The 21,949-nt window shown below is 41.5% G+C and overlaps 3 protein-coding genes across 7 annotated transcripts; all 3 read left to right on the plus strand.

The window, feature by feature from the left end:
• Window positions 1–288: 288 nt before the first annotated feature.
• Window positions 289–10,529, plus strand: pbxip1b (pre-B-cell leukemia homeobox interacting protein 1b). 5 transcript variants are annotated; one of them, XM_056380639.1, is made up of 11 exons: window positions 289–407; window positions 2,379–2,455; window positions 2,854–2,929; window positions 3,167–3,234; window positions 4,036–4,447; window positions 5,430–5,672; window positions 5,842–5,865; window positions 6,451–6,503; window positions 6,823–6,936; window positions 7,087–7,321; window positions 7,509–10,529. In XM_056380639.1, exons 2-11 carry the CDS (start codon window positions 2,405–2,407, stop codon window positions 9,170–9,172), a joined length of 2,940 nt encoding a protein of 979 aa, XP_056236614.1. In that variant the 5' UTR covers window positions 289–407; window positions 2,379–2,404; the 3' UTR covers window positions 9,173–10,529. The 5 variants fall into 5 exon arrangements, with proteins under 5 accessions (XP_056236614.1, XP_056236615.1, XP_056236617.1 ...); XM_056380640.1 differs by having other exon boundaries at window positions 7,512–10,529; XM_056380642.1 differs by having other exon boundaries at window positions 7,087–7,177.
• Window positions 10,530–10,665: 136 nt separating this feature from the next.
• On the plus strand, window positions 10,666–15,259 carry LOC130172165 (protein S100-A13-like). The gene is made up of 4 exons (XM_056380648.1): window positions 10,666–10,967; window positions 12,367–12,435; window positions 12,515–12,649; window positions 14,215–15,259. The coding sequence occupies exons 1-4, from the start codon at window positions 10,860–10,862 to the stop codon at window positions 14,347–14,349; spliced, it is 447 nt and encodes a 148-aa protein (XP_056236623.1). The 5' UTR covers window positions 10,666–10,859; the 3' UTR covers window positions 14,350–15,259.
• An 85-nt stretch (window positions 15,260–15,344) lies between these two features.
• si:ch211-105c13.3 (uncharacterized protein LOC325758 homolog) lies at window positions 15,345–21,179 on the plus strand. The gene is made up of 3 exons (XM_056380649.1): window positions 15,345–15,492; window positions 20,375–20,496; window positions 20,667–21,179. The coding sequence occupies exons 2-3, from the start codon at window positions 20,377–20,379 to the stop codon at window positions 20,820–20,822; spliced, it is 276 nt and encodes a 91-aa protein (XP_056236624.1). The 5' UTR covers window positions 15,345–15,492; window positions 20,375–20,376; the 3' UTR covers window positions 20,823–21,179.
• Window positions 21,180–21,949: the final 770 nt, after the last annotated feature.

The raw sequence follows: 21,949 nt of genomic DNA on the forward strand, positions 1-21,949 counted from the left end.
TTCATGATTTATGTATTTCACAAATATAGGATACATTTCACAGGCTGTTTTACATTGGAAAGGAAGATACTGCGACCTAAAATATCAACCTGGAATAGACCTGAGCTTGTGGACCAACAGTGGTTGATGCTGAGGACTGGGGGTGTTTGAAAAAAACATTTATCACCTGCATGTGTCAATCAACTTGGAAGCTTTCCCTGAGAAGTATAGCGACGCCGCATTGCTATTGGTCGAACTGGATGGAAAGGGGCGGGACCAGGAAAAACACTGCCCGTGATTGGACGAGACGCGTGTGGATCATGCAAGTTCAGGAGGCATGTTCTAAGTTCCCAAGTTGGATGCGAAGACTCACAAGTGTGCCGTGTGTGTGACAGACTCTGGGGTCTGAAGTAAAGCAACCGTCCACGGTAAGAACCACCTGAATTTGGATGTAACTAACATTTACTTTTATTGCAAATAACAACGTCTGTTCTGTTGTTTTTTTACTTCCATTGCGTCGCAAACGTCGTTTCACTCACCTTTTCCTGGTTGCTCGATTGACTGTTGTGACAGAGAAAGTTTTAGCTTAGGCTTTTAATGTCTGGTGCTAACAATTGTCGTGTAAGTTGAAACCTTAAGCAAATTATCTTGCTAACACCGGCCGTTAGCACGTTTAAGATGTGACTTTTCATTGTTTAATGTGGCGTTAAGTTTTTTTTCCCTGAGCCCTTCCCTGTGGGGCATTTCCTGTCACAGGCGTCAATATTTGTCTGTAAACAAAATATTTTGATAAACTGCGTTGTTGGTGATGCTGTGTGTGAACTGCTGTGAACAAGCTGGTTATGGTTCCTCCACTGACAGCTTAGCATTGCTGTCCTAATGGCCTGTCCTGTGGTATATTCTCTTGACCTTTTTTGGTGTTTTTTCCCTGCTGAGAGAAGATGATCAGATTAGGCCTGCAGCTGTAACTATATCTTTGGCTGTATTTTTCTCAAGAAAGAAAAAAAAATGCATGGACTTATATATTTCCTTATGCAATTACTTTGAGGATATAAAGAGATCAGGCAGGGTGTCAAGTGTCTGTAAACATACAAAGTTTTAACCCATCCTCCCAAAGCTATGGCTATGTAGGTTAGATTAGTTGGTGCTCATGAAGATCAAATAGTAGTAAAGTAGTAAAAGGCAGTGAAAATTATCTTTTGCTGTTAAAAGCCTTTAGCATTGTGGTGCCTTTAAAATAATCCTTTTAAAACTGTCCTTAGAAAACATTACTGCCTCTGTTGTGTTCCCCATGGCCATCTTCTGCATGCTCCCTCTTCCTGTCTCTGCTCAATCTCTTGGTAGCTATATTTAGCTGGTGTCTATTTAAGCCATTCCACTATATGCTCCACAATGCTCCTTGGGCCCTAGGCTAGATTCAGTAGACTTCTCTTGGGAGGCACTCGATTAGGAGACCTAAATTGCGGAGCTGGGAGAGAATTGAATTTGGGGAGCGAAGTGTGTCATTACCTAGACAATGTGGTGTTAACCAAAGTGGTTCATTCTCTTTGTGTTCACTGATGAAAGCCAGACTACACTTAATAAATATGCATATCTGTTTCATCATCCTCTGCTGTTTGAAAGCAAGGACTTTATAAAGATTTAATACCTGACACTTGCATCTGACCAGGTGGTAAAATGGAAATGTCCACCAGTGATTAAGAAGTTTTGTTGCAGACACATTACTACAGAGGTAGACAAAAGGAAAATGGTTCCACCGAGTCTTTATCTTACTGTAAAACTTGTAATTCTTATGCAGTGTACAAATATACAGTATACAGTTGCAATTTGGCAGTTTGTAGACATCTATTCAACAGACCAGTAGCTTTGAAATGGACAGCCTCTATTTCCAATAATGCCGGCCTTAGTTACCCATGTCTCTGCCAAAACATTTCCCCGCAAACCCTAAAGCCAGGGTGATCAAAAGGCCCACAACACACACAAACTACTAATGAAGAACTGAATGGTCCCGGGGAATGAGACTTCCTGCACACATACACACGCATGCACACACATGCACACTGACAGCAATGTGTTAACACCACCTTACAGTAGGTCCTTTATTGGCAGAATGGGTGAGGCTGAATAGCAAAGTCATATATTCAAATCCTGTGCATGTGTACAAAAAAGGATGTAAATTTCTTAAAGCTGCAGTACTCACACTGACACCCTAATTGTGCAGTAGTGGCAGGCCTCTGAACAACACACCGGCTCTCTTGGGGTTGTTAGCTGTCGCTTCCCTAAGTTTGATTCAGAGGGTATAAAGGCACAGAGGAGTGGGGCCTTGATTTGGTTTTGTCTCTGTGAACTAAACCACTATTAATCATGTAATTGTTCTGTATGTTCTTCTTGTGTTGCAGGAGACAGGCAAAGCCTCTAGGGGGCCATGTCTGGCGGCAGCAGTGCTAACAACAGCTGGACCATCCTCACTCCTGAGGTATCACCACACTGTAAAGAGCATAGGAAAACGACCTCAATGAAATTGCATTATTTTAAAAAAAGAAAACTCCTTGTCCCAATTGATTTTCTTATAGGTCACCTGAATATGAAGTAGGTTTCTTTAATAAGACTGTCTGTGTTTCTTGCCTTTTTCCAGATTTAACTGTTATTCAGAAAGTTAAACTGGCTTTTTGAAGCCCACACCCATGCACATGTATACACATACTGCCTTGCTCAATGGCACTTTGGCAGTAGCTATTATTTACGAGAGTTATGCGCATCACTTCTGCTGCTCAGAAACAATCAAAAAATTGTAGATTGAAGACTGAATGTTCCGATTATCTCGTCTGTCTGTTTGCGTCCTTTGACTGTCTGGTGCTTTTCTGTTTGTCCCAGGAGACTGTCGCTGAAACCCTGAGGCCTTTGGCAGAGGGAACAGAGCACCATGAAGGCAGCCATACATCTGCAGCAGGTGTTTTTCAGAATAAAGTTGAGGATTGTGGGATCATTAATGGCACAGGAAAAATGTACAGCTTTGTCAAATAAAGCAGAGAAGTAAAAGCGAAGTGGAAAACAATGTACCACATCACCACTTCTCGTCATTCTGCATATGCACACGGGTGTCCCAAGTCAGAATGGCTTCATTTCAAAAAATGTTGCTATAAAAGGTTCATCTCTTTGTCTCCTGTGTCTGTGTTTGATGAGCCAGGCTCTGGAGCAAACCAGCCTGCAGAGGGTGAAGCATCTGCAGCGGGGTCCCCTGTGGAGGCGCACCTGGTAAGACAGCAAAACGCATCTTTTTCTATCATGTAGTATTTGTTACACAGCCTAGCTATGATTGGCCAACAAAAGTGTTCTGATGTCTTTTATTTTGTGACTATACCACACTTTGGGTGAATACATTCACTCATATACTCATAGGATAATCACTACATTTAAACTGCTTGTACCATAGCTCCCAGGAGTACTTAAATGTGATTGGCCAGAGCTTATGTAGCCACATTATCACCCCTCTAACAAAATATTTATACCTGGAAGATGACTCACTTCAGCTGTTACCAGGCTACAGCTTCTTGATGGAGTTATAAAAGAATGATCTCTCTCTAACTTTCCAGTGCCAACACAAAGTTTCTATTTAAAGAAATTTAGAAAACAAGAGAGAGCTCTTATTTAATCATTTAGCAAGGGCTTTATGAAAGACTGGTGCACAAAATGCAGAACCTCACAGACCTAGTTCATATATGTTTTGTAAAGTTAAAGGAATAGTTCAACATATTGTGAAATGCACTTATTGACTTTCTGACAGAGAGGTAGATGAGAATATCAACACCACTCTCATGTAAAACTACTCTCTATGTAGTTTGCATAGCTTAGCATAAAGACTGGAAACTGCTGGCCTGGTTCAGCTTTATATTTACACTACAGTGGTATTAACATATCACATCCAACTGACAAAAACTTTGTTTTTGGATTATGTGCTTTGCTTGAGTTTAAACCAAAAATGCTAGAATATAGGGTGCCCTAAAACCTTTGAGTGACAGGGTTATACTCTAAGGGATTTTAATGACCTGATTCTAGGTATCAGAAGAAAAACCAGCAGCACTAAGTGGAGGCACAAGCACTGAGCAGCACACCTCCGTGCCCACCGCCATCACTGATGCCCCTGTTCCCACTTCTTTGGAAGTCTCCAGCAGCTTAGTTCCTGGCAGTGATGCACTCAGCCGGTCAGAGGGCCTACCCGAGGGGCCGGCACAGTCCAGCCCTGACCCCGATTCATTCTCTGACTCCTACTCCCACATAACCCCCTCCCCTGATGAGCCCCCAGCGTCATTGCTGAGCACAGAGACTCTGGGAGGGATGGAGTTTATGCAAGAGGAAGAGAGGCTTGCACAGGAAGGAACACTGCATTCATTAAATGGGGAGGAGCTACATCAGGAAGAGGATGAGACAGACCTGTCTCCAAGGATGACTGATTTAGGGAAACAGGCAGGTATGAACAGCAACACTCTGGTCATTATTATATTAATATTAAAACCTCAGCACCAGTTTTTGTTATGTATATGCTGTTATAAACATGACAAAGATCGTCATGTGGTATGCCTGTATCCTCCCCTTTCTTTTTTTGGAGACTAAGCCATATGTACTATTTGTGTTTGAAGTGTACTTGGTGGACCAGCTGGTTATGGACTTGTTCAGTATCTGGGCCAGGAAGTTGTCTGGAGAGGCTGTGGTTGGTATGAGGAAGGGAGCATGATGTGACAGAGAAACTCTTATTTGCATGACACCCTGCAGAAGTAAATTGGCTTCAGAGGGACTGGGACCTCTAAAGTTTTTTGCAGTGTGGCGTTTTTGTCTGCAGCTCTTTGTCTCACTACAGCATTACAGAAATTAGTCTTCTTTTGCTCTGTTGTGCATTCTCTTATACATTATTTGTTTAGCAACTAGAGTTCAGTGTCAGTGAGCGAGTCTTTGCGGTACTTGTTTATAGCACCATCGCTCTTTAACAATAAAATGGGATGCAGATAGTTTGGAAAGTTTAAAGACTGTTGTTTCAAAGTGCCAGAAGTTCCAAATTTAAGCGTTTGAATCACTTTATGCAGTTTAACGGAAAATAAGGAATGGCAATGGAGCAAATTAACCAGTGTGCCATGCACAGCAGAGCCAATAAAGAAGCAAGTCTTACCTCCCATGAGGAGTTTTGTCCTATACTTCAGGATCAGACCAGTTACAGCACCATACCTGCTGTGCAATCTAATATCAGCTCTCTGTGCAAGAGCAAATTTGTGCCCAACAATGTGCAACAGCTTTGCTTTTAAAAAAAAAAAAAAAGTCAGAAAATGAAACTGTCTAATGGATACCCACAAAGTAAATGATCCGCTGTTTTCACCGTTTATGTTTTCACCGTAAAGCAAGGTAATTGTCAAGATATACTTCAAAAACAGCTCTTTATACTCTTTCCTTTACTGCTTAAGATTCCCCTGTGGATTCAGAGGTGGGTGAGGAGAGGGCTGAGAGGACGGAGGAGGAAGGAGAGTCAGAGGTGAGGAGGAGGTCTCTCTTAGCAGCTCTGGAACGGATCGGGAGGGCAGAGGAGGAAGAGGAAGGAGAGGAAGAGTTTCAGCTGCCACAGCGAGAGGAAGACAGCGGGTTCTCTGTGAACAAGTGCATCCTTGGTGCTGTCATTCTGCTAGGCCTCGGCACCATCTTTTTCTCAGGTAAGCATCACCATTTGACCTGTTGAGAGGGTAAACATCCCTTCCCAATTCCCATGTTATTTTAGATGGATTTTTTTACGATGTTAAAGTAAGGTTTGATAGAGGAAAGTGGTGCTAGCAGTGGATTAGATAAAGGGTACTTTGAGACTGAGGTGTGTTATACCTGCAGGTGTCTTCATGGACCTGGATGAGGGTAGGTTTGTGTGTGCATGAGTGAGTTCTTTCTTGCAGCATGTGTTTGTATGTGTGAATGTGCATGCAGGAAAAAAATAAAGTTTTGCATCTGACACTTTTTAAAAGTAAGCCTTCAAAGCTCTGCATGCTTTTGAGGGAGAGAGTGATTTAGGCACCTTTGCGTGATTTGGTTAATTTTTTTTAGGCTTATTTGCTGTTGGTAAATGAAAACTTTGTACCACATCAGCACAATGTGTCCATGTCTTTTCTAGTTAAGTTTTAGGTTTTTATGATTTTTTTCTTAGCATGAACAGTGTAACATGTTGCAGGAACATTGAGGATGAGGCAAAAGTCGGTACAGAAAATTAGCTAAATTGGAAATACAAGGTTTTCAGCCAGCAATGAATACATTGTTCCTAATCTTTCCTTTGGAAATGATGCAGTATGTATGCCTTTACTCAGCAACACACATTTTATTGCCTTGGTTTTTTGTTTGGGTGGGTGTCACTTTTTTCAGTAATAAGCAATAGAGTGTAGCTTCTGCTTGTGTTCTTTGACTGAGTATTATAAATATCGAAATAAAGCTTTGCATAATGATTTGCAGAGAGTGACTATGGTACCAGGGAACTGAAAGATTCAGAGGTTCCACGAAAACAGGTCAGTCTGACATGAATTTTTCACTTCTTTTCTCTCCCTCTACTCTAACTTTCACTCATTATGCCATTTTCTGTATAAGGACAATGAGCACCGCAGCATTAAGGTTTAGTGTGATATGCTCAGTAGGAGACCACCCACAACGCTGGCAGCATTACTGCTATTGTCTACCAACTGTGTTTCTCTGGACTTTTGTTCTTTCCAATTTCATCAACACATACTGTTCTCTCATTTCCTGACTACTTTGTCTGGCAATAATGATTCTGAAAAGTCCTCTAAAGCCTTGCCATTGTGTTGCACTGCATGTATAATTTGTTGACAGGAGTGGCTTAATCCGGAGGTTCCTCCACCCCCAGTAGATGCTGACAGTACAGAGCTTCTAAATAAGTTAGTCAAAGGGAACCAGCATATTTCTGTGCTACAAGCCCAACTTCAGGTACGACTCCATTCTGTCTCTCACTTTATTCCTCCTCTATATGTGTGTGCAGAATACATAAACTATTTGTATGAGTGTGCATTTAAAGGTGTCACTGAGTGTGTAATATTCTCACCGGGCCATCTTTTCCTGTTCTTTTTCTTTAAACAGGCACAGGGAGAAGAGCTAAAAGTAGCCAAGGGACAGGCAGCAGAGGGAGCAAAGGAGCGGCTGCGGTGGGAGGAGGTGGAGAAGGAAAACAGTAGGTTGAAGACAGAGATGGCATCTCTCCCTGTTCTTCAGACAGAGAATGAGAGGATGAAGAGAGAGCTGGAGTCTGTCCCGGCCCTACAGAAAGAACTAGACACACTGAGATCGACTGTGACTGAATTAAAACGCTCCTCAGGTACAAAGGGACAGAGGGAGGAGGTAGGGAGGGGACGTGACGAAGGGTAGAGGATGTAGTAGGATGATAGTTATTAGAAAACAAGGGAAAGTGTAGGAAATGTCTTCCTTTATTCTTCTTCTGTTTTCTCACTTGACTGCTCACTGTTCATCTTTATAGTTGTAACAACTACTTGTGTTTCCTTCAGCAGCCAGTGAAGCAGCTCAAGCACCTGTGAAGCCCACTCCATCGCCCCCCAGTGGCCAACCAGAGGACAGCAGGCAGGACACAGCTGGAACTGTAGAAACACAGGCCAGGAAACCATGGGATGACCAGAAGGAGAAGAAGACAGATTGGAAGAAGGAAAAACATGACATTGGTGAAAACAAGGGGTGGAAAGAGAGAGACAAAACTGAACGAAAGGAAGGAGAGATAAAAGAGCGCAAAGATGGAGGTAAAACAGAATGGAAAAAGGGAAAACATGAGCAAGGAAAATTTGACAAGGAGAAAGATAAGGGAGATAAGCAGAAGAGGCACAGTGATGAGACAAAACAATTGAAGGAGAAAGAGTGGAAGAAAGAAGGGGGGAGCAGAGGTGATGAAGGAAAGCCATGGAAGGCTAGGGAAGGGAAGAAGGAACAGAAAGAAAAGAGTGAGAGAAAAGATAGAAAGGAAGAGAAAGATTGGAAAAAGGCAAAGCATGAGAAAGTAAATGAGGGTAAACAATGGAAAGGTAAGGAGGAAAAGAAGGATTGGAAGGGAGGAAAGGACCGTGAAGAGAAGCACAAGGGGAAACGCGAGTGGAAGGGAGAGAAGGAGTGGAGGAAGGTGAAAGACGGCTTCAAGGGAAGTGGCAATGAGAAATGGGAGAAGAAAGATTGGAAAGAGAAAGGAGAGAGGAAAGAGTGGAAGAAAGGTGGTGAGTGGAAAGGTAAAAATGGCAAAGATGAGGGTAAAGATCGGAAAGGAAAGGGTGAAAGGAAACAGTGGGACGAGAGCGAAAATCACAGCAAGAATCATGGTAAAGACAGGAAAGGGAAGGACGAGAGGAAACAGTGGAACGAGAATGAGTGGAAGAGTAAAAATGGTATAGGTGATAAGGAATGGAAGAGGAAGAATGAGAGGAAACAGTGGAACGAGAATGAGAGGAAGAGTAAAAATGGTAAAGGTGATAAGGAATGGAAGAAAGGGGATGAGATGAAACAGTGGGAAAGGAAAGAGGAGGAGTGGAAGAGAGGACAGAAAGAGAAAAAGCACAACGGAGATTGGAAAAAGGACAGATCAAGCGCTGAAAAACACAAAGATGAGCACAAATTTTCTGGTAATCACAATAATGACCACCATGAAAAGCATGAGTGGGGAGACAGGAAAGCCCCTCACACACATCGCAGACCCTCCATGGAACAGCCTGAGTACTGGGTCCAGCAGAGAGACCGGCTCCAGCACAACCCCAAACCACCACAGCACTGTAACTCATTGGAGACCTGCGCTCAGGCTGAGGGGCTGCTTCCTGTCCCCTTCCCTGAGTTTGAGGCCATCCTCCGCACTTACCTAGCCAAAGCAGAGGAGGCGGGAGTGGATGCTTCCAAAACAGAGGAGCTCAAAAAGCTAGCTGCCAACTTCTTCAAGGATGGGGTCTTTGTTCATGACAAAATGAGCTTTCAAGATTTTGTTGAGGATGTGGAAGATATTCTGGAAGATATGGTGGAAGGGGATGAGAACGGGGAGGATGAGGAGGATAGCGCCATAGAGCAAGAAATGGAGGAGTTTGAAAGAGAAGTCATGAAAAAGTTTTCAGTGCCAGGAGCGGGAGAGAAGGAGGAGAAAATCAAAGGGGAGTGGAGGAAGGAGAGCGGACGAGGACGTGGCTGACGTGAAAAAAATTGATGGATCTGTCGAAAGTAGCTGAGAGGAGTCGTGACAGATGAGGGGTTATTCAAAGGGAACACTTGCTATTGGACCACAAATGCTTACAAGTATACATTAATCATCCTGTCATCCTTTTTTTTTTCTTTTTTTTCTTTTATACAGGATCTTATTTTACGATTGCCGTCTGCTGTCCCGGTGATACAACTTATAATTTAATTTCACTGTTTTGGGGAAGTTTTGTATTTCACCTGCACACATGCTCACATCTTGGTACACAGTGGTGTAGAGAAAGGGCTTGCATCTAAATCAGACTATAGGGTTTATTTGGGTGGATGTACAAGAGAAGAAGACTGCACTTAAGCTTCAGTGTTTTCCCTGTAATGTAATGACACTAGTTAAGCATAATGCCTACAGTAGCTACTCCTTGTGTCCATAGAAAACTCTCCAAAACGTCCAGCTTTATATATCTGACTGAGCACCTGCAGCTCATGTTGAACATCCACTGGTGTGAAAGTTAGTTCTGTAGATACTGTAACTTCCTCTCTTTGCATAGGGAGATAAAAGCTGTTAGACTGAGTTGGATGTTACTCTGCTTTGACTCTCATCTCTAGAATAACCACTGTACAGTCTCAGTCACACATGACACCTCTTCCATTGCAAACAGCACTGTGCACTGTTGAAAGTCCACCTATTCACTGATCAGGCCTGTACCTACAGTATGTCATCTTTATGGAGTAATTACTTTAGCCTGACTTTAATGGCAAATTACCTTCAAAACATAAACAGTTTTTTTATGAAGGGTGGAGTGAACGTGAACTGCTGAAATAGTTTAGTGAATATTTTATGTGAATCTATAGAAATCTGCATTGGTTTTGTTTTGAATGTTTGTACATATTGCATTAAACGTGTTTAAGAACTATGCTGAAATGCAGAAATATATAGTTAAATTATTTTATAGAAGTTGGCATAATATAGGCAGAAAACAATTGGCGGGCACATAAAATATTGACATGTTGAACATGTGTTCCTTTTCAGGTACAGAACTTGTATTGTGCACTAAAATGTCCTTAATTGTTTTATTATGAATGTAACATTTGTTTTTATTGGTTAAGTTGGTCACTTCGCACTTAGGTCATGGGAAATAGTTTTCAAAAAGCAGTAATAGGTTCCTTTTTTTATTTCTTTACGCTAACTTGTGAAATGTTGCTAATTCAAGGACCTACAGCCGAATACTGATTGTCTTTCAGAGGTTAACAATGCTGCATATAGACCTTCGTATGTTGGGATGCTCATATTTGGCCATTTTATTGTTATAAGAGCAGAATAATAAATTCGGTGCATCCATGTGATGAAAAAAAAATGTATTTTGTCATTTTTGCTCACTTGTGAAATAATTTAAACAGTTACCTGCAAGCAATTTATTTTTATAAGACACAGTGATTTCAGGTCTTTGCTTATACTTCACCTGAATCTGATGCTATCGGATTTTATGAGTTCTGATGATTGCAGTGTTGGAAAGACTGAGATTTCTTTTTATTTTATTTAATGTTAATTATAATTTTATGGTTGTTTGATCAATTGTCTTACAGTTTCTGTTGAGAGTCAGTGGGGGCTTTACTTGTTTGCTGACAGATTAATACAACATGAGTGTCCTCCTCTTCATGGACCATGGTTTGCCTTTGCCAGATTTATGTCTTTGTGCTCAGAGATACTTTTTTATTGTCCCTTCCTTTTAGATTCTTTGCATCTGGATGTGTGGAGCAACAACTTGGCTGATGTTAGCAGAAGAAAAGAGAGGGTGAGATTGACTATGATGTCATACAGTCACTGTCAGTCTGTTTTGTCAGTCAATAATTGTACCTGTTCGAGACCAGAAACCATAGTTCCGAGCTGGGGAGATTTTACATGAATACTGTAGACCAGTACAGATAATAATACTGTAGAATTGCTGTACTGTGGCTTCAGTGGTAATATCACACAGACAAACAAAAACACACATAGCTATGTGCTCATCCATATCCTGCTGCCTGTGTAAACCAAAGTTTCATGCAGAGTTGTGTTCCCTAACGTACACTTCTTTGTAATGAATAACTACATAATAAAGTCTGTGAAAGGAGACGCTGTAAATCAGTCCCGTGGCACAGCTATAACAGCGTATGACTTTAAGGAACTCTGAGTTTCCCCCACACTGATTTCATTTTTGAACAAAACTTTTTTTAAAGCACAGAATGCTTCTACTCTCTGGGCCCAAAACTGGATGAGTGGGTACAACAGGCAATCAAGAAATCCGAGACATATAAATGATGTTTTGAAACATAGGCAAACAAGCCCTTAGACACAAATACAACTACAGCTAAGCATCAATCATAAGAACAACGTGCAGCATCACCCCATGGAAAACCCTGATGCTTCTACACTGCTGTGTATTGTGCTGTGACTTCTCAGTTGTGTCTGTAAGACATTTATTTTGTCAGTAGCTGCACTCTCCTTTCTGCAATGATGGCCAAGGGAATGGAAGGAGGAGTAATGTAGACTGCAGTTTCAGGTGTATGGGGATATATACGGGTGTGTGTGTATGTGTGTTTGTGTCATACAGCTGATACAAGAAAACAATGTGTGGGTATATTTGGCCGATAAAGCTATTGTGCTTGTTAGCACTAACTGCCTCCCTAATATGCCAGTTGTGCACATCCTGTCCGAGGTTTGGCTTAAATAATGTGACTCTTCTGAGGTGAAACCCAAGTGCCTCGTTCTCAAAAGTTTCTGCAACACAGGCTGTATAATTATACCTGATTTACTGCTTTCTTTTTGCTCTCTACAGCATTCTCACCCACAGTTGCACACACATACACAAGAATGGAAAAATGTTAGACTACTGTCCATGCATCAGCATGAACTGAGCAAAACATTAAACTGTTAGTGCACACACATTGTGATATGTTTAAACTGACCTAACTTGGATCGCCACTCTGAGTTAGTTCTGGGTTTTCTTGAATGAGGTGATTCATCCAGTAATCCTTAACTTCTGCCAGAGACTAGTTACACGCTGAAGTGGCATCTCAAAATGCAAACGCGTCATGGAAAAAGGTCGGTAGTGTTTGGGTTTACACTGTTACTAATTGCAGTGAATAATGTACCAAAAAGAAAGCTGTAAATATATACAGACAGATTAGTGAATGTTTTATCTTCTTTACCAGGAGAGGAAGGCTAGAAAAGACCAGGAAGAATCGTGTCGGAACAGTTTACCTACACACATACCTGAGTTGGTGAGTCTGATTTCTGTTGCTACATCAAATTCTAGTTCAGGTGTTGTTTCTCTTCTAGCCCAGACTGTCTGTCTTTCAGTTCATGATGGAGTCTGCTGTTGCTGTACTGGTGTCCCAGTTCAAGGCGTATGCTGGCAGTGATGGTTCCTCTGACACACTGAGCAGAGACGAGTTCCACAGACTGGTCACATCGGAGCTCCCCAACATGGTCAAGGTAAGGATTGTAGGTTTACCAAACAACAATAAATGTAGTGATAGACTTTTGAAATATAGTTGTATTTGTACAGTTTTGTCACTATGGTGTTCTTATATATACAGTCTATATGTACATATATATATATTCCAATGTTTATTACATCCATTGAGATATTTAGCTGATTGCTTTTTCTTGTGAATGTGAAATATATCTGAAGTGTGCTAATTTACAAGCAGTCTTGTTACCCTGATGGAGTAGCTTTTTTGTACAGTATATGCTAAAATGACTTGCAGCATTATGACTAGTGATTCTGTATTTTTCTTCTTGTCAACAAATCCCATGAAAACACCAAAACCAACAGTGACATAATCTGACCAACAGGTTTTGCCTGTGTAGCCAAAGCCTGGTACAGCTTATTCTTCTGCTGCCATAGAGCTCCATTGTTGTCCACAAACTATTGAGCCACACTATTGTTCCTTCATTACCATGAACATGGTCACGGCAGTTTATTTTGAGTCGATCACAGACACACACACACAGACACACACACACACACACACACACGCACAACCACTGCCATAAACACTCACTCGTCCACAAGTAACATTTGCTAAAAGCAACAGTGCCCACCTATGTTGCGAATCCCTGAGCCTTTTAATGATAGAAGTATGTATGTGTAACTTGTTTTTAAAGATTTGCATCTTTAGTAGTTTTGCCTTGTTGTTTTTTGTCTTTTTTTTTTTTTGTCTTTTGATGGGATTTGTTGACCATATCCATAGATTTTGATGAGGAGCTATTTCTGCTGTGTGTTTGAAAGATAAGAGTCAGTAAGATAGTCTAACTTTGCTCTGCTCCTTTTTGTTTGTCAGGCAAATCAGCTTTCTCATAAGGGTGGATTCATATTGAAATGGTTATCATCTGGATGCCATATTGGCTCTTATTTCCCTGACCATGTAATTAAGTCTTAGTCATCACTCTTGTACGTGGGCAGTCTTTAATGCATGTGGTCTTAGTGTACCTCTGAGTCACATAACAGCACTTAAAAAGAACATTTCAGAAGATTTTACCCTTTCCACTCCTGCCTGTGACCTTCAGCAGTAATGAGTAGTTGTATAGCAGGATATAACTACATTTTATGTTTCATTTTAAACGTTCCAAGAAAACAATGAGTCTGTCATGAAGAAAAGGTTTCCACCCTTCAGAGACTTGGAAATCTGGCCTTGTTGTGGTCGTGTTGTCTTTACTCTGCATGTTTAACCAGAACACAATGGTAGAAAGTAGCAGTTCCTGTGGCCTGACAAAGAATACAGGGCTGCCGCTTCCAAGTGTGGAAAATTCCATGTGTTTCTGCTCTCATGAAGAGTTGAAATAAACACAGTGGCCACTAGATGGTGACATAGTCAAAGATCCTTGTGCCAAACCACCTCTGCTGATGTTGCATGAATTTGTGAACTGGTGTGCTGTGCCAGTGGCGCCAGCAGCTTGCCCCTGTCTCATCTCACCACACGAGCCCTGGATCATCCACTGGGCCTGTCAGGGTTGTTTCCAGCATTTGATACATGTATCTTCCTGTTTTCCTGCAGAATGCTGGTGACCCTGCTGTTGTTGACCAACTTATGAGCTCATTGGACAAGGACAATGATGGAGAGCTCAGCTTCCTGGAGTTCTGGCAGCTGATTGGACATCTTGCGAGCAAGCATGGGGGGTTCAGCCAATAGAGTGCCCCCAGATACTCTGTAACAGTTCCACGTGTGTTAACTGATTTGTAGTCATACAGTTACGAGAAAAAAAATGGGAAATCAGCCAAATGGAAAACACCCTAAAGTTTATTTCAACTGCATAGTGTGTTTTTATCAGTGTTCTGCTTTTCTTTTCACCCTGTTCTCTCAGCAGCTGCTGCCAAACTGGCACACACACTGTCACAGAATACTATTGAAAGATTTCAGCAGTTTTAAAACCAGCCCAGTCTGTTTCATACCACACACGCACACACACACACACTCACACACACACACACACACACAAACACACACACACACACACACACACACACACACACACACACACACAGCTGCTTGTGCTTACAGGTCTGTGAGGGTGTTGTAGAATGCATTGTCTGAAAGCTGAGAATGTGTGTATAAGCATTATGTGTTCTTGGCTTGTCTGACTCTTGGAAACAGGCCTCTTGGTGTTTGTCATCTCTCTCTCCAGGGCACAAACAGAGGTGTGGTGTTGGCAGAACAAAATTTGCCTTAGTAAGGCTGGAAATAAAGTGTACATGAAATGTAAACACGTGGGTGTCTCTTGCTTCTCAGGCCTTCATTTGTTCATTTGTTCATTTGTTCATTAGTTTTATTTTTCTAGTGAGCTCTATCTTTAAAACCTTTCCACAAGTGAGTAAAGTTTCAGGGTGTGGTTTGAGTACATCTGTGTGTTGGGAAAGCTTTGAAGACGCGCGCACTCAGTCATGAGCGCGTGCTTGTTCTTACACGTTGGGAGAAAGTATCTGCTAGGAAAAAAAAAAGTAGAGATGAATGTGCGCGTAAATAATCAAAACATTTTTGTAATAAACCACATTATAAAAACTTTCTGTGTTTTGTTGAGCAGCGGAAATGTTTGTAAGAAAATGTTGCTGAAAACTGTTGTGTTGCTCAAGCTGCGCCTCTCTCCACATTCCTTCTCTCGCAGGCACACGCCCTATGACAATGAAAAAAAAAAAAGTTGGCTGTGGTGAGAAGTTAAATCACGGAAAAGATATGTGTTGCAGCTTAATCCAGCCCAAGACTGAAGAGGAGGATCTCTGAGAGAAAAGGAGTGCAGCTGCTGAAATAGATTCTTGCCTTTTGTTCCTTGTCCTAACGGTGAGTTGCCTTATTCTGATTATGACTTTAGTGCTGAGCTCTCTCTGTGGTAGCGAGATGTTTTAGTCCAAACTGTTTTCTAGGCAAACAAGAAAATGCTCAGTTTAGCTGATTTCCTCCACTGTCATCAATTTTGTATAATTTGCGAGCGCCTCTATTGTCATTAGCCATCTTTGCGGCCACAGGGATCGGGTTCTCCTTCTTTGTAATTTAACCCCAATCCCTTTACACTTCCAGAGAAACCCGAGACACGTTTACTTATTTATTTGCTGTGTGTCAGTCCTGCCTCTGGCTGCTCTACAAATTGTCAGGATTAGTTGTGGCAAAATGTAAATGTGGGACAGAGGCAAGCCCCCTGACATCTCTGTTACGCACGGCGCTGATTAGTTTTGGCGCATTTGCGCTGAGGCCTCTATCGGCCCGTTAAACAGCCACTGGTGACTGTGACGGCGGTCAGATTTAGCTCGAATCAGTCTGAATTATTAACGTTATATGGCAAGAATCCGGTAGCGAGACTCCAGTGGCTTCAACCGGGTGTAGTTTAATGAAGCGGAGGAGAAATAGCGGCCTGGTGCGATGACAGGTAACATGCTCTGGAGGAAGTGAGTCAGACACGCCTAGTTCAAACAGCAGGAGCAGAGAGGAGCTGATCGGTTACTAATCAATGCTCGTGATCGAACTATCGGGCGCCAGCGCAGAATAATGTCCCGCTGTGGTCATCCCGAGGATTAAAAACCTTTATTCTAACCCTTTATCAACATTTTGTGGCAGCTTGTGTCAGCTGGCGGGGTGGTGAGGTGAGGCGAGGCGTGGATCAGGTGGTTTGGGTGGCGTCACCTAATTTACCTGTGGACTGGTTTGTACTTGTCAAGCCTTCAAACTAGTTTCAGCTCTCACTATATCTGGCGTCCTCACCAGCATCTGCGCTATATTTCTGCACTATATTCAGGGTTTATTTGATTAAGTTGAGAGGCAGGCCTACTATGCAAATATTATATGATTCATAAATGGTAAGAGCTTAATTCTCAACTGCAGTACCAGTAGGTCACCATTCAAACATGGAAACACTAATGACAAACAGTACAATATGGTATAAGATTCATATTTATTAAAATATGTATTTATCATTTGTTGAACCACAGGTCCTGCTGTGATTGGAAACCTCTTTTGCAAGGGAGACAGAAAATAAAACAAACAACACGAAGAATGCTGAAATGAGCTACAGAGAAAACAGGAAGAGTCGTTTACCTCTTAATCTAAATTGTCTCTGCCAGAGAACCAGATTCCAAACTCAGTTTCCTTCATTTGAAATTTTCTAAATTTTTAACATATTATATAAAGAATATTAAAATAAATTAACTAACCAAATTCCAAACGAGCTTGTGCAGCAGTTTCCGATCAGGATCAGGATCCTGTTCAGGGTGACAAGATATATCTGATGGATTATAGGAAAGTAGAAAAAGCATGAAATTATATTTATTTTTTCAGGTGTTCCTCTATTCCTTGCTTTTTCCACTTAGGGATTGTTGGATAGTTCGGGCCTCTAAAAATAACTTCACTGTTTTGTTCATCTGGTCATAACATATACTCATATGCCACTGGTAACAGTGGGTTATGTCTTAAGACAAAAAGACAGGAAACCACTGAGATGGTGCAAAATTCTTGTAAAATGTTACAAAATAGGAGCAGACATTCAAATATAACAATGTCCGGGGCTTCCCACAAGCATTTGTCACACTTGAGTCATTATGATCATAATCTCGACGTTATGAATCTGAGTCCATGGCAAGTGCTGAGAGTCTATAGGAGAGTTTTATGTGTATTCAGCACACACTCGCAGCGAGGCCTCTTCTTGCTCTTATCAGGTAAAACCTACTACATGTTCTTTTTCTACCCATTTGTAATTCTGTGGCCCTGATGTCTCCAGTTCTGACCGAAGGCGTCTCAGTTTCATGTTCGTCTCATTACATTCGGAAGAGACCCTAATGGATGGTGGGCTGTCAGACATTTTGATATATAGCCTGTACAGACACAAACACACACACACACACACACACACACACACACACACACACACACACACACACACACACACACACACACACACACACACAGACACTGGTCGGCCTGCTCCTGTGCTGCTGTTTGTCTTGTAGACGATGTTAGGAAGGTGTTATGGGACAATTATAGTAACCTATTAAATAATGATGAACACCATGCTGATGACAGATGCTCACTTGTATGTAGGAAAGAGTTGTGTGTGTGTGTGTGTGTGTGTGTGTGTGTGTGTGTGTGTGTGTGTGTGTGTGTGTGTGTGTGCGCGTGCGTGTGCAGGCATGTGTGCTGGCATTGCAGGGAGACATGAAACAGAATCCAGGGTTTGGGTGGCTGCTCTCACTCACCCAGTAATTAGGTTAATGCAACAGAAGTCCTAATTGGTATCGTCCCTCTTTAGATGTGTGTGTGTGTGTGTGCGCGCCTGTCTTTCTGTATGTCTGTCTGTCTGTCTGTATGTCTTTGTGTGTGGGTCGGTGTACATAGGCAAGCATTGAGGTGTGACATCTGTGTCAGATGGGAGACTTACCAGCTTCTACGGTTACTCCAACATCACCCCAGGCACCCATCATCATTACACTGCTGCCTTGTGGTAGTTTCCAATACTCACTGGAAATCCTGCAGTGAGGTCCCACCCCACGCTGCTGTGATACTTATCAACTCTACTCAAGTGTGTGCAGCATTTATTCTGGCCTTTTATTTTTGGTGAACAGTTGCCTTGGAGATCTTGTTTGTTGAGACAACACAGAGGTAAACGGGAGCAGAGACCTAGGGAGACCCCTCTGTTGGATGAATTAGGATACTCAAGGTTGGCTGTACTTTTTTTAAAGAGGGAACAAGCATAACATTCTCTGTGTCCCAGCTCCATATGACCAAATAAACTGTATCTACTACAGCAGTTTTAGTTTACTGTACCAATAATATACAGTATGTACTAGATACTAATTATCATACTGGTTTTGCAGTCACTGTATAAGAAATCAATATGCTTGAACATTTTTTATCAACAGGAAATTATGCAATAAATGTGCAATCAAACTGTTCGCGTGCCCCAGGTCCATACAACATACTAACTGTATACAGCATAAACAACATACTAATTGTATAGAAGATATACTGTTGACAAATCGTCATGTTTTTGCAGTTAGTATCCAAAAAAAGTTCATTATAATTTAACAATTTCAATAAACAGGGAATTGTGCAATGGTGGATGTATTAAACACCACAAATAGACATAGGATTTAATATTTATTTTCTTCAAGTGCTCCTAGATCTGTTTTACCACCATCAGCACTTCATTTTAATTTGTAAACATCACATGAAGGAAGCAAAAGACTTCATATGTATATATGTATATTTTGCTTTCTGAAATCAGAATCAGATCTATTTTTATTTCATTTTATTTTTTGCAGCTGTAAGTAGCCTCTCTATCTCATTTGTGCAACGCTCTGTGACACAATTGGCCCTTTTCACAGCAGATATTTGTCCCAGTAGAAAAAGCTATACAATGACTCTGTTCTATTCAAGACGACAGTGTGATAGGGGGAGCCAGCATGCATAGCGCCAGGACCCTGAAAAAAAAGCAGCTAAATGGAATTTGTTAACTTCATTATTACCATCTGTGCTTTTTCTGTTGTGACATGTCCAAACCTAGTGGTGTTAATCAACAACACACTTCAAATTGGCACGTAGTATGGAATTGGGATGTAACTATTGTTTTCTAGATCTGACATTCCAATGAAAGCATGAATGTTGTTCCCATTGCCATCCTGGCAGCATTCAACTGGCAGTAAGAAATGCGTGACACAAATTAAAACTTCAGTCTGCATGTCTCCAGCGTTCAGCCGAGGATTTAGCTTCAAATGCCTCTTAGATTCTCTCAATAAAAGCAGCATTTGATGTTTGCATTCCGCCTAGTTTAATCAGTTAGTCCTCGGCTGACTGGCTGGGTGATGTTTTTCAGCTCATACTCGAGCACAGAATGCAGTGTGTTCCTACAGTGTGAGGGGATGTGTGCTGCAGCAGACGGGCAGCAGGCAGTAATCTGAACCTGTGGCCTCCCGCTGGCTTGTGGGGATCAGATGTCCACCGTCAAAGATCACAGCTCCCATTGTGTTTACCTCAGAGACTCCCCTCCTCTTCAGCCTTCCATCACTCCCGCTCACTTGCTCTGTTTACCTCAGAGAGCCTCCGGGCTCGGCCCCTCCATCTCCCCCCGTTCCCTCTCCTCCTCTCTTCTATGCTGACATCACTTGTGTGTCTCACCTTTCTCACATGTTTATGTTCAGAGGGCATAGCCACACATATCCAGTTCAAATATAATTTCAATATGTGATCTAACGATCTGTCATTGCTGCACATTTATGACTTAAATGGCAACTCAGGTTCCTAATAACTGCTATAGCTTTTCAATAAATCAATATAATCATTAAATTTTCTATCAATATTTTGACTATTTCCATCATACAAGGCATTTTAAATTAGGTGAGATGTTTTACTAACACATCCTAATATATGATATGATTGCACATAATTAATTGTGAAGAAATCCTAATCTTCATCTGTCAGCTGTGCACAAGCATTCCAAGGTTATTATGCACATTTCTCCTTTCTGCAATGCAAACAAATGATCCACTAAATAACTGAAATAAGCCTTTTATCCAGCCCATGCCCAAAGTAAATTTATTTTCAGATTAATAAAAATGCATGGGAATGGAATTAGTAACCTAACGGCATGGTGTCTGAGTGTCTGAGATATGGTCATATCTCCTCTTGTCATGCCCTCAACTTTCCTCTCCACTTTTTGTCCTTGCCTTCCTCTCTTTAGATATGGAGTCAGCCATTCAGACAGTTGTGACCACATTTCTCAGTTCTGCCAGGGGGAGGGAGAACCTAGATGGGAAATCCTTCCAGAAACTGGTAAAGAAACAGCTCGGCGGCATCATGGAGGTGAGGACCTACATAACTTTTTGCTGCTCTTTAGCACCCTTTGCTGTAAACAAATAATCCATGAGTATAGAGGAAATGTTTTTTCCTATCTTTGTCCTGGAAGGTGTTAACATGTTAGTACTAACAGTAATGCCTGTTTGCTTCCATCTGTCCCTCTGTGTTTTGCTCAGGATACAAACAGTTCCTCTGCCATCAAGGAGATGCAGCGGGGACTGGATGAGAACAGCGATGGAAAGGTCAGCTTCCAGGAATACCTCACTCTGATTGGCTACGTGGCCAACTCCCTCAGTCAGAGCAAGTGTGGATCCAATGCAGACACATCGTAGATGCTCGTGTACCTGCAGTGTTTGATCCATCAGCAAATTAACAGCCTTTTTTTTTTCTTTTTGCACCTTTTAAGTATCTTTTCTCATTTCAAAATTTTCCAGAGATCATGTATACATTTTTTTACACAACAGTCCGTAATAATTTTCATTCACTTAATCCAACAGTTGTGTAATGCTCTGAACTACACTTTAATGTCTGTCCAGATGAATCTTTTTCTTCTGTCACATCATACTGATCTCCACTGTCAAGGACATGTTGAAGGACTCTGAGCTGGATGTCTTTTTTTTTTTTTATAAATCAATTAGACAAATGATACTTACTATATTTTCAAAAATAAAAACTTTATATTAAATCCATACTGTGTGCAGTTTTTCATTAGTATTTCATCGATGAGCAACTCGTCTCATTGCTAGTGTTCACCATTGACTTCCATTATAATTCCGCTGGGAAACGACAAATACATACATTCAAATACTGTATGTGCACAGTGGTTTCATTCATGTGGTTTGACATTGACCCACAGGCACCTCTGCAACGATGTCTCTTCCTTTCACAGCTACCAGCAACACTTGCTAAATTTAGCCGTGACATACATGGTTGGTCAAACTCAGCAGCCTTTAGATGCATCAACTATTGCAACCAGATCCTGACATACAGTATACGCTTCCTATTGTGTACCATCCTCCACTCTGCAACACTATACATACACACATATGGTGCAGATAAGTGCACGCGCGCACACACACACACACACACACACACACACACACACACACACACACACACACACACTGTGCTACCCCACTCACAGATAAAATATACTGCAGCAACAATAGATAAACAAGAAGATGCACTTACAGTGACGGCAGATTCAATCTTCATCTTGCAATGACAGTGCTTTTGCATTAATCTTGATGGTGTTTCTTTTATAAGCATGATCCTCTAGATCATTCATTCAAGTGTACATGATGATGTGTCTCTTTCATTTATTTTTGCTCTTCATTTACTTTTTATGCCCTTCGCTGTATCGATTACATTACTTGTAAATATGTTTTCCTGTCCAAATACACCTGTGTACTGAACCTTTTTCATACATTTTGCGCATGCATACGGTGTGTTCTGAATG

Source organism: Seriola aureovittata, chromosome 7 (assembly GCF_021018895.1).
Source record: "Seriola aureovittata isolate HTS-2021-v1 ecotype China chromosome 7, ASM2101889v1, whole genome shotgun sequence".
NCBI classification, from domain to species: Eukaryota; Metazoa; Chordata; class Actinopteri; order Carangiformes; family Carangidae; genus Seriola; species Seriola aureovittata.

Coding starts and splice junctions, on each gene's coding strand:
- pbxip1b (XM_056380639.1), top strand. CDS start 2,405: ATGTCTGGCGGCAGCAGTGCTAACAACAGCTGGACCATCCTCACTCCT. Junction 2,456..2,853: donor GGACCATCCTCACTCCTGAG/GTATCACCACAC, acceptor TGTTTGTCCCAG/GAGACTGTCGCTGAAACCCT. Junction 3,235..4,035: donor CCCCTGTGGAGGCGCACCTG/GTAAGACAGCAA, acceptor ACCTGATTCTAG/GTATCAGAAGAAAAACCAGC.
- si:ch211-105c13.3 (XM_056380649.1), top strand. CDS start 20,377: ATGGAGTCAGCCATTCAGACAGTTGTGACCACATTTCTCAGTTCTGCC. Junction 20,497..20,666: donor AGCTCGGCGGCATCATGGAG/GTGAGGACCTAC, acceptor TGTTTTGCTCAG/GATACAAACAGTTCCTCTGC.
- LOC130172165 (XM_056380648.1), top strand. CDS start 10,860: ATGTCTTTGTGCTCAGAGATACTTTTTTATTGTCCCTTCCTTTTAGAT. Junction 10,968..12,366: donor TTAGCAGAAGAAAAGAGAGG/GTGAGATTGACT, acceptor CTTCTTTACCAG/GAGAGGAAGGCTAGAAAAGA. Junction 12,436..12,514: donor CTACACACATACCTGAGTTG/GTGAGTCTGATT, acceptor TCTGTCTTTCAG/TTCATGATGGAGTCTGCTGT.